At 39.5% G+C, this 12903-nt stretch overlaps 1 protein-coding gene across 14 annotated transcripts in view; it reads left to right on the top strand.

Moving 5' to 3' along the window:
- Positions 1–12903, top strand: part of LOC145998865 (band 7 protein AGAP004871) — a 280450-nt gene that overhangs the window by 243923 nt on the left and 23624 nt on the right. For 12 of the 14 annotated variants that reach the window (XM_083135548.1, XM_083135545.1, XM_083135557.1 and 9 more), the window contains one exon: positions 9795–9867. In XM_083135548.1, the coding sequence (XP_082991674.1) occupies positions 9795–9867 (73 nt within the window). Of the gene's footprint in view, positions 1–9794; positions 9868–11079; positions 11163–12903 lie in introns of all 14 variants that reach the window. The other 2 variants (XM_083135546.1, XM_083135553.1) reach the window with 1 other exon arrangement.

Below are 12903 nucleotides of genomic sequence, written 5' to 3'. Positions count from 1 at the left end.
AACACCAGCCGCATCAAATTTTTGCTGACGCGTAGGAATATAATGCTGCCATTACTACTTGCGTGTTTAATGTTTTCATGGCACGAATATGAAGGAGTATATTATAGTTTCATTTCCATATAAAATAAATATTCTCAAAATTGGTTCTGTTGTTAATGGTAAAATGGTGCACCTGCGTAGCCAAAGGCTAGCACCCTCGCCTGTGGTACGAGAGGTTCCGGGTTCGATGACCGTTTGGAGCTTCCAAAATTTTGGCATTGACGTTGACCCTGAGTCGTGAGGACAATTGAGGAGCTGCTTGAAAAGAAATGGCGGGCTCGGATCTCGAGAGCTGGAAAACAGCGGCGATGGGACTATATGCTGTCCCCGGAATATGTGGAGCAAGTAGAGGCAGGGGTTGGGGTAGTGGGGAAAGCGAAGCAGTACACGCTGATGCAAAGGCTGGTAACTGCAGTCGCTTACTCCCTCCACGCAATCCCGTTCCCTCTCACGTGTTTATTAGTGGAGCCGTCTCGCGTCGCAACTTACGCAGACTTGCATTCGTTCGCTTGCTCCAGAGTTGTCCGGGACAGAGTATAAATGCTCTGACCACGAGTCATCCAATGAAAAAGCCTATTGATATTTTTTTTAAAACACATACCTATTTTTTTTCAAAGTTGCTCGTTCTATAAGAAATACTACTGTGTGCCTTAAATAATATTATTTAGTTTTGTAAGTTCAGTTTATGCACAGATAGCCTAATCGGGACTGAACGTAGAGTTTAAAACTGGATCCGAATCACTATGTATCTACACCTGTTATCGAACCCGGGATCCGTTGATTACAAAGCGACGACGTTACAACTACGCTATCGATTGACTGATTGAATGATTTGGAATATTTTACTTCGCCTTTTTTGCCACTTTTGGCTAATCGCGAAGATGAGTGATGATACGATGAAGAGACTCTGACAAAAGTACCCATGCCCAGACCGGTATTCGAACCCGGAATCCTTGGAGTCGTGCTACGGAGAGGCAAACACGAGTTGTCCGGCATTGAAAATGCGGGATTGATCAAAGGATAGGCAACGTCATATGGACAAACACTGGAATCGATTCTCTTATTCACCTTGGACAGGTTATATTTACATAGGGCCCCTCTCCCTTGTAATGCGATATCGATGTCTTTCCAAGAAGCTTCCATCCTTGCAGCCTTCTTCTGCTGGTTGAAACAGTCGTCTTGTGTCAACCTTTGAATGTATTGCGTCATCTGGGGTTCCCGCAGAAAGTCGGTTGATGCTGCGGTAGTTAAAAGTGGATAACCCCTACTTAAACAATTGTTAAACCGGATGCGAATACTTTCTTTTAATCTAATCATTATAGAATCAATAAAACAGGAAATTAACCATCTCCTTTAAAAATATAAAAGTTTGGGTAAATCGAGTTTTGCTAACCGGGACTGAATCTGTAGGTTAAAGTTGGACCTCAACCAGTGTGAATCTGGAAACCAACCAGGGACCTCCGGATTACAATGCGAAGTTACCGCTACGCTATTTGGCGTTATTCAACTCAACTCAGTTGCTTCTAGAGTTTGCCAATTCTCCTATGTTTTCGGGAGTCACTGACGTATACTGGGGCGAGGGGTTGTGAGGCTACATCCCCTCCCCAAATTTTGAGAAAATATTTTTTTTTTCAAATTAAAGCATTAAATAAATGACTCTGGCAAAACCAAAGTGGTTAATGGTCAAATGACCTTCGATTAACATTTTTGTCTTTGAACAACTTTCAAAACGAAGATTGAAAACGGTAATTGCAAAATGTTTTATAATTTATTCCACCTCTATCTAGAAAGCGGCTATATTATATCAACTTTTACAATAATTCCATGCGCCTCCGAAAAAAAATTCCTGCGGGAGTGTCTTAAAATAAAAGAGAATTCCCCTGCCTCACAAACAGCCTTGTCTGAAAGCTGAAAATTATTGGGAATTCCATATATATACACACACACACACCCACAAACACATATATATACACATACATACATACATATATATATATATATATATATATTCACGTGGCCGCGGTGGCTCAGTCGGTAACGCGTCTGACTACCATGCTAAAGGTCCCGGGTTCGATCCCCGGCCGGTTCAAATCCGGGAACTTTTATAACGTTGGAAGCGGCTCCGGCGCCCACCCAGCGTCGAATGACATGGGTACCTTGGAGAAACCGTGGGGGGTAAAGGCGGTCAGGGGCGTGATGCTGATCACATCTACCCACACTCACGACCGGATCAAGAAAGTGTGGGGCGTTACCTCCACACCCCCTATACGCCTTCATGGCGTGGTGCTATGCACAGGGCAGCACTTTTTTACTTTTATATTCACAATTTAAATAAACGTGAAAAATTACTTTATACAATTTCTCTACTTGTGATAGATTATTCCTTTGGGTTTTTGTGAGAATCAATATACAGGGTGGCTCAATAAGTCACTTAACACCCCCAGTACAAGGCCACTGCGGCATGGGACGTGAAAATGGCGATGACCAATCGTTATCAGACCAAGGGGGAACCACATTGAAGTCACTCGCATGGTCGGCATTCATCTTGATGTCCGCCATCTTGAATTCAACTTCAGAAATTTAAATAGGAAGGGGGTCGTGCGACATATCAAAATGGGCTAGAATTTCACCAGGAAAACAACTGTGACATTTTTTTTCACCTAACTTTAATTGTTGCAGAGTTAACAATACCACAAAGTTATGGCTCAATAAGTCACTTAACACCCCCAGTACAACGCCACTGCGGCATGGAACGTGAAAATGGCGATGACCAATCGTTGCCTGGCCAAGGGGGAACCACATTGATGTCACCCGCATGGTCGGCATCCATCTTGATGTCCGCCATCTTGAATTCAACTTCATAAATTTAAATTGGAAGGGTTCGTGCGACATATCAAAATGGGCTAGAATTTCACCAGGAAAACAACTGTGACATTTTTTTTCACCTAACTTTAATTGTTGCAGAGTTAACAATACCACAAAGTTATGGCTCAATAAGTCACTTAACACCCCCAGTACAACGCCACTGCGGCATGGAACGTGAAAATGGCGATGACCAATCGTTGCCTGGCCAAGGGGGAACCACATTGATGTCACCCGCATGGTCGGCAGCCATCTTGATGTCCGCCATCTTGAATTCAACTTCAGAAATTTAAATGGGAAGGGGGTCGTGCGACATATCAAAATGGGCTAGAATTTCACCAGGAAAACAACTGTGACATTTGTTTTCACCTAACTGTAATTGTTGCAGAGTTAACAATACCACAAAGTTATAACACATGCTCAATATGACGTCCCTCTTGCGCAACACACGTGTAATCGTCTCTCCCATGACCTTACCACCTTCTGAAGAACCTCAGGAGTTATTGCAGTACAGGCATCCACAATGCGTGTGCGCAAGTGGGCCAGATCCCTGATTTTCGTAGCATACACCATGGCTTTCAGGTGTCCCCAGCAGTAGCGGCTCGTGCCTAAAATAACAGGTGAAGAAGTATATTTATAGGCAATGAAAACAAATAGTAAGTGCCAGTGCCCCCCCCCCCCCCAATTTAAAACGCCTTTTTTGTCTTCATCCGTCCATCTGGAAAATGGTGTCTGCAACAAATTACACACTAAGTCATTTACTGGGTTCATTGTAGAAACCACAGCTCAACACATGAACACAACACACGATAGGAAACGCGAAACACACACGCGGAACAAGATCTCGCGAGAACGCGAAGATTTTGCCACAAGCACTGGATGCGATGTTTTCTCCGACGAGAGAACTGATTCACGTAGAGGGCGACACCATGTTCAAGGCCAACGCTAGGTGACGTCACCGTTGCCATGACAACCGGCTAAGTCTTCCGCAACCTAGCGGTGTTTGCTCTTGGGTTGGGACGAACTCAATACGTGCGTAGCGCCGAGCGGCGTGTTATTTGAGTATTATCGTGTGCGTTCTGCTGGGAAATAGTTTAATTTAATAAGCAAATGAAAAATGTCAATATTAATTTGAAAATTAGGTGAAAACATCTGCACTTGTTGCACTTGGCCAGCCGCCACTGGTCCCCAGAGGTAAAAGTCCAATGGTGTCAGGTCAGGTGAGCGTGCAGGCCATTCCACAGTCCCTCGGCGACCAATCCAGTGGTGAGGGAATTGTTGATCCAGGTACTGACGGACTATCATCCCATAGTGCGGTGGAGCACCATCTTGCTGGAACCATTCAGGATAGCTCCCATCCTCGGACAGTAAGGATGGTAAGATCTGCTCCCGTAGCAGAAGCAAGTAGCCCTCTGCATTTAAGTTGCCCTCAATGAAAAATGGACCAACAAGTCGGGAACCCCAAGTACCACACCACACCATTAGCTTCCCGCCTCCCGTCACCTTGCTGGGTTCTGTCCAGTGTGGATTTTCGGGTGACCAGTACCACAGATTTTGCTTATTCACCTCTCCCGACACATAAAAATTAGCCTCATCACTGAACAGAATCTTGCTACCGACGGCAGGGTCACGTTGCAGTTGTGCTATAGCCCACTCACAAAACTGCAAACGCCTGTCTGGATCGTCCTCACTAAGGTGCTGCTGCAGCTGTATCTTATACGGATGCCAGTGGTAGTCACGTACAATCCTTTGAATTGAACCCCTGCTGACACCGCTTTCCAGCGCCAGTCTCCGTGTGCTACGGGTTGGGGACTTTGCAAATGATGCCAACACCGCTACAGCAGTACCCTCATCCGTGGCTGTTTTCGGACGTCCATGTCGCGACTTGTCATCCACAGATCCAGTATCTTGGAACTTTGCCAGCAACTGGCTGACGGCTACATGTGACACCGGTTGTCTTGCAGGATTGCGGTTATTGAAGTCTGCGGCAATGTCACGCGTACTTCTCTCTCCTGACATCAATATGATGGCAATTCGTTCCTCACGTGTTAGTTTTCGTTCAGATCAGCGAAAAAGGAAATATGCTACTCTTGACACGATCAATTCACATCATCACTCTTTTAAACTTTTATGTAAAGACAAAACACAATCGTAATTCCCATGCCAACCAATACTACAAGATATGTACATACCGGTAAGTCAATATCCGGATATTTTCAGTGATTGGTCTAACAATAAATACCACATAATCACATACTAACGATTATTTGAACAATAAACATTTAAGCAAAAAGGAAAGGACGTGTCACTCTCCCATGCGGAAATCGCCCTTAAATTTAAAGTTAGGTGAAAACAAATGTCACAGTTGTTTTCCTGGTGAAATTCTAGCCCATTTTGATATGTCGCACGACCCCCTTCCCATTTAAAATTCTAAAGTTGAATTCAAGATGGCGGACATCAAGATGGCTGCCGACCATGCGGGTGACGTCAGTGTGGTTCCCCCTTGGTCTGATAACGATTGGTCATCGCCATTTTCACGTTCCATGCCGCAGTGGCGTTGTACTGGGTGTGTTAAGTGACTTATTGAGCCATAACTTTGTGGTATTGTTAACTCTGCAACAATTAAAGTTAGGTGAAAAAAAATGTCACAGTTGTTTTCCTGATGAAATTCTAGCCCATTTTGATATGTCGCACGACCCCCTTCCCATTTAAATTTCTGAAGTTGACTTCAAGATGGCGGACATCAAGATGGCTGCCGACCATGCGGGTGACGTCAATGTTGTTCCCCCTTGGTCTGATAACGATTGGTCATCGCCATTTTCACGTTCCATGCCGCAGTGGCGTTGTACTGGGGGTGTTAAGTGACTTATTGAGCCACCCTGTAGAAATATTTCGTTTCGCAATTTAAGACAATTCGTCAATAGTAACTATTATTGGAAAGTTGCCATTGTGCTTACTTGGAAAATATCAAAGTAATGTGTGGACAATTTAAGAAGTGTTCATAAGTGAAGAAATACTGTAAAGGAAAGGCCATATTTACAGGCGACTTCGCACTTATTTATGCTGAATAAAAAAACAAGAGGAATGGTAACAGCAAACTGTAAGACAAAATAAAAATCACGGTGCAATGTTGATGTTAATGAACAATTTCTGTTCTTATTTATTATCAGTACAATTAGAGTGCATTGTTGGAACATACTGACATTGCTGAAAGATATAATTGTTTCTGTTGCGCGGATATTGTTAACAGTTCCGAAATCAAAATTGTTCTAACAGTTCGAAGGATCATGGTGAGTTAATAATTTGTATCTTTAGAGTTAGTTAGCTGAGAAATTTCTTTCGCCATTTCTGATTGTTTAATCCTGATCAAAATTCCGAGTACAAGTGTAGTTGTTCTTGATTACCATGCTTTCTTCCTGGATATCACTTTATATGCGTCCATTCAAGAGAGAATTGGATTCTTCATAAGTATTACCACCACTTTTGACCCCGTACTCTGACCTCTTAATGCTAACACACAACATTCACAGATAAATGCTCCAAATTTCCAATATGGATACATACTTTAAAGAATGGAATAAACATAAAATAAAACACATGGCATCCAATGTCAATTTAATATCTGAAATATTATTCTATTTTTTAAAAAAAATCAGAACAATAGCCTACAAGCTAGGGATGTAATTGACTACTCTTTTCTCTAAAAAAAAATACCACGAAATCGTATTTGGGTGATATTCCTTAAATCTTAGATACACGGGAAGTGTGACATGTGAAGGGCCGTGTGGACTAAAAAAGTTTGGACCCCGGAACTCGGTTGTGCTTACCCCTGCAAAGGGATTGCTAGAGAACAATTTGGAGTATATTCCCTACACCAGTGTTTCTCAACTGGCTGCCCGCGGTGCGGTACCGGGTCCTGGCGTAAATTATACCGGGCCACGGGAGGTTCTCCTGAAGTTCGCGATTTGCAGCCCGAGCTGGCAAAAACCTGGAAAGATGGCCTTTCGTTTGGGTTTCCACTGCTATAACAGAAAAAGCTCTCGTGATAGTGGTGGTGAGCGATCACGATCAAACTATCTAACCGAGAGACGCGTGACTCCCGCCTCCAAATTTGGAGGTTGACGGACGACCACCACGATCAGTTTAGTTTCTGCAGCAATTTTCAATAACAAATATATTGAAGTGTAAATATTCTGATCAATTTGAATTTTTGGTGTCCGAAATGGAACATGACAATAAAAATCAGCAATTAACAAATTAATTTAATGATTTGGCCAGAGGGAACTAAAATTTTCAATTATATCCAGTCGTAGTCAACTCATTTAAACCCAATTGTATATTTGACAATACTCTTTATGATTATGCCATAATTTACTTATTAATATTAATTAATGTATGAAGTTTTAAAAGTTAGGAAGCTCTTTACGAGTAAAATTGTTGGGACTTTTAAAAAGAATTTACCGGGCGGATGGGCTCACGAAGGTTGAGAACCACAGTAAGGTCAAAGTGACCACAATTTCACGTCCGGGATTTTATTGAACCATACTTAAAACCTTGAAATTATTATTATTAAATCAATAGCATGAGTCCTCCTCCTCTCCATCTTCTTAATAGTGCGGTCGGAAAGCCGATAAATAATTCATTTCCGGCGGAGAACGTGCTCTTTGGGGGGCGGATAGTACAGTAATTACCGAATCTAAAACGCCCCAGACCCCAAGATTTTAAGCCCTCGCTTGTCTGTAATGGCGTCTTCAAAATGGCCGTCAAGACGAAGATTCTATTCCTGAAACCTGTTAGTTATTGCAGATATTTATTATTCATGACATCAATTTTCACCTAATTTTCAGTTTATGACTGTATTATGTTAATAATAAATTAAAAAGACCCACTTTATTAAATAATATTAGATATGGCAGCCAATATGGTCGCGAAAAGTCTAAAACTAACCGTTTAAGCTATTTGATCATGTTTTGGATCAAACCTTATGTTTTGGATGTGCCAGAACTCAACAGTAGCATCGAAAATAGTGTCAGGCTAAGCCCATGAAATAATAATAATTCAATTTTTGACAATCTGTATATGTACAGGTTGTTTCAAAAGTCTTAACACCATAAGACAACTGCGTTATTAGTGCAGATGGCGAAAAATGAAAAGAGGGAAAAGTTGTTGGAAATATGAGGTTTTAATTATTATTATTATTTAATAATTTTTCGCCATCTGCACTAATAACGCAGTTGTCCTATGGTGTTAAGACTTTTGAAACAACCTGTACCAGTCACCCTGTATAATTATTAAGCTTATAATAATAATAATTATATATTATTATATAAGCTTTATAAATTTCCTAGTGGGGAGGGGGGATAGGGTGTCGCTTGCTGTATGTCGCAAAATCAAGGATATGGGATGATGATATTACCCAGCCAGAGAGCAGGATAAGAGAACTATTCTGAATGTTTAATCTATATAGTATAAAACTTACATTAGTGTGTGTAAGGAAAAATTTGATGTCATTAATTAGATCTTTGTGAAAAAAATATGGGGAGTATTTATTTTGGAGGCGGTAGAGGCACTTTGTCACTGTGCAGGAGAGTGAATATGAAAAAAAAAAAGGATGGACAACAATAACGTTATTGACTTTCTTGCAACATAACATTCCACCGTTGTTTGTGCGTGTGTGTCTGCACCGACCTAAACTCTTGAAGGTGTTTTACGGTTTCTATAGTGACGGAAGGAAACAAACATCGGTAGAGTGGGCGGAAGAGGAAAGTTTTTCAATTTGTTTGTATCGTAAACAATAATTCAATATGGAGGTAGTGTGCTGTTGCTCAGAAGAACATTAGAGTTTCATAGACACTTCTAACTTCGGACTAAAACAGTCGATCGAGACACTAATATAAAGCAGTTTTTGCAGTGCGGCTGCTTCCAGTATAGCCTATCTGCGTTCTTAAAAATATACTACTCTGTTTAAAAGCTACATTGATTCAGTTTTCTGGGCTTTCCTGATAGCTTAGTGGTAATGTCGCAGCTTTGAAATCAGGGGAACTTGGGTGCGATCCCCAGTACAGTTTTACACATTCAACAGTATCTCTGGTAACATTTTAACCTTAGCTTACTTACCTGAGGGGAGGGGGTCTTACAGACCCACACACTTTCCATCGCTAAAATTCAAGAAACCATTTTGTTGTCACTGCTTCCTTTATTATTTGTATAGATGTAGTTATATATTAATTGTAATAATTAGAAGAATTACCATCATTCATAAAAAAGTAACCAATTTTTGCATGAACGTCACACATATACAGATTCACTCAACCTCAAAGAAACAATATTAATTTTCATCAATGCTTTTTTTGTTTATGTAGGTAGAGTTATATATTAATAATAATAAAAATAACTATCACTACCAACCAATTGTACACTGTCACTAGTAGGAGTGCCATAAAGAACACACTTCCAAAAGGTTTGCCAAATATGCCCAAGTGAATGTTGCGTCCCATGTACATTACTTTCATGTTTTTATGAACAAAAATTATACAGAAACCTTGCGAACGCGCTTGGGAACAATGTAATATATTTTCATTTTTTTGTAAAAATATTAGCAGGTACAAGAATCGAAGAACAAGAGGTGGTGGGCCTGAGGGCAATCCCCCCTCCTCACCCCCCTTCGGGTAAGCTAGGGTTAAACTATAGGTCTAGTCTTCTGAGCGTAATTCAAAAAACTTTCAACGAAACAATTTTCCCGAAAAATAGGCTGATAAATGGAACCTTAGCCAACAAAACTGCGTTTCGACGTTGGTTTACGAGAAGTAAAATTTTTGAGAAATGATGGCATGTTGTAATATATTTCTTGAAAGATTCTTGGAACGTACTGATTCCCTTTCTTTCAATTCTAGGTTGTGCAGGAGTACGAGAGAGCTGTAATATTCCGTCTAGGTAGGCTTTTATCAGGAGGAGCTAAGGGACCTGGTAAGTACTGCATCCTTTTAAGTAGACTTATAGACAACTGATCTTGGCCGACCAAGAATTATGATAGCAATTTTCATTACCTGTCATATTCGCGATATTAAATGTGCAAATATGTACATGTATACTAAAAATACTAATCATGCACGGAAGAAAAGTTTATTGTTGCACCGAAATTAATACTGATTTCAATGTAACCGATACGGGCGTATAGGCGACGAATGAGTTTTGAAAGGATGAACAGAGCAAGAGACTTGCCAACTCTGAATCACCTTCTCTTTGTTCATACTTTCCACGAGATTAGGGATGAGATTTCTGCTGGGGTGGCATTGGTACATTAAAATAGTCCAAATTCTAACTCCCAGAATACCCAGCACTATAGTGATAGGGCACCAGTAGAGACTAACACGAAAATCAATTACTCAATTAATTATTTTCATTCACTGCAGAATGAAACTAAATTAACACTAAAATTGGCTAAGCGTACCTCAGTAGTAATTTTTAATGTCTCTACCCTAACAAGAAACCGTTAAAACGTGCACTTCGTGATTGCTATGTAATAGGTCGGGCACCTCCAATAGAAAGACGTTCTCGGTTTGCAATCACTGTTATCCAAGAAGATATTTTCAGGAAATACAAAAAGTTGTGAAAATTTATCCGAAAAACAACTATTAGAATTTTCAAGGATATAATTTTTCGTGAATTTTAACAGTGTAGAAGTTGCCCTTCAACACACTTCAAAAATATTATATCATTCCCCTGAAATAAAATTGAAACCATCGTTCACCTAATACGAGTACAGAAAGACTTTAAATTTACGAATTTCAGTAAGTTATATATTTTCGGGTATAGATTACGCTTTGAACCCTTCTGGCTGCTTTTTGCTTAGCAGAATTCGCCTCGAAAGATTTTGATAGGCAGTCTTTTGTTTTGGACGGTTGAACTTATAATAGTAGTTTTTGGTGTTTCTCTTATATCTTTACCTATATAGCAAAACGAGATACTAGTTCCATTTAGAAATCGTGCTAAAAACAATTCTGGATGTTCATAGATCTAAGCTCTACTTCTTGGGATGCTATATTTAAGTGTAACATATGACCTTTTTTTCAAAGAAAAGATTTGCTTTACAGGTATACCTCTAAGGAAACAGAACTATTGACGTGGGTTTTTAATTGCTTTTGACATTTTCTTGTGCACACTGTTCTCTTTTCACAGGAATCTTCTTCATTCTGCCATGCATTGAGTCCTACGCCAAAATTGACCTGCGAACAAGCGTATTCGACATTCCACCTCAGGAGGCAAGTGGAGGACACGGCGTCTTCCAACAAATGATATATTACTGTTATTTTGTGTCTAGTAGTTGCCTACCGCTTGATGTGTTCATGTCTAATTGCCTTTTCACCATTTAACCCATTATTTCCATTATTATTTCTGCTTTTAAACTTTAGTTTGTCCTGGTATCAATTTGCACGTTATTATTGGACCAACCACTATGATTTTTTTGTCTTTCTTTTTTATCACCTTTATCCCATACCTTCTTCATTTGAAAGGGTTATAATTTTTAAAACCATATTGTTGCATTACCCTGTGAATGGCTCTCCGGGAAAACTGCTGAAATTCAGTATACTTTCTTTCAAATAAAAAATCGAAATTTTTTTAAGATCATGAGTCTAAGTTACCCAGATTAAAATTGTAGCTATACCTAAGGAATACCAAAGTGATTAATAACTAACACTATGAATTAGTGTAGAAATATGACTAATATGTGAATGCTGCTTAATAAAAATATCTTGACCTTTTAAATTGAATAGTAAGCTGTACACCTAACATTAATGATACTGAATTAAACATCTCTTATGCTACGATTCAAACAAGTGCAAAAAATACAGTTTGCCACATCTAGCTACTATTAATAGCTACATTAATATGAAACTCAGTGAAACTTTTCTATTTTATATTGTGGACTAACCGTTGGTAAACTATTAATGTTTCCAAGGATAAAATTGTTCATGAATAGTAAACCGAACTATACAACGTAGAAGTTCCCCTACAACATTCTTCAAACTCATTATTTCATGATCCTCAAACAAAATCGAAACCATCAGCCTCCTAAATATTTGTTTCAAAGTTCTTCTTTGTTAAAAAGTCTCATTGAACACGATTTTACTGCATGCAGTAACACAGATTATACTTAAAAACAACTATACTATATTTTCGTTTGAACAACTTGTTAACTTTTCTCCCATGAATGGTTCATTTTACTGCTTATTTTATTTAAAAAGTGTGTTCAAATATTATTGTTGAAAGAACTTGCAGCTTACTTTACTTTTTAGTAATTCCAATATTCTTCATAGGTACTAATCGGTGAACACAGATATTAACATTCACGTGGTATGCATGGAGAGAGAGAGGGGGGAGGGAGAGAGAGGGGGGGGAGGGAGTGAGAGAGAGATGAATGGCTGAATCGCATGGTTTGGTCAACAAACGGGAATATTTATGCAACAAAGTCAGTATATAATTTTATCTTCAATCAATCATAAAACCTAGGTGGACTGAAAACTAAACAGACAACAGATTACTGTAAAATGAATTAACTTAATTGGTTCATCTATCTTGTCAGTTAAAGCAAATAGATAATCATGTAACTTACAGGTATTTATTTAATTACTACAGGTGATGCACTACTATCTATCTTTGACTTCAAAGATAAAACAATAGAAACTCGTAACGTAGGTCTAGCTTGATAAACATTGGTTTCAGGATGTATAAACATATTAATACTACAAATTTACTTACTCTGAACCAAACCAAAAATGAACGCTCTGCTATGGAGACAAATTAAAAGATTGAACTGATTGATTGATTGATTTGGTGTTTTAAGTCCACTTTATGCACAGTTAGGCTAATTGGGACTGAACCTACAGTATAAAGTGGGTTCCGAATCACTATGTGATTCCACCGGGTATCGAACTCAGGACCCCTTGATTACAAGTCGACGATGCTACCACTGCGCCATCGGAGATGTCAAAAAAGAGCGAA

Source organism: Lepisma saccharinum, chromosome 14 (assembly GCF_977018435.1).
Source record: "Lepisma saccharinum chromosome 14, izLepSacc3.1, whole genome shotgun sequence".
NCBI classification, from domain to species: Eukaryota; Metazoa; Arthropoda; class Insecta; order Zygentoma; family Lepismatidae; genus Lepisma; species Lepisma saccharinum.
Note: the sequence above shows the minus strand (reverse complement) of the source record. Positions and strands in the feature narration are given on the sequence as shown.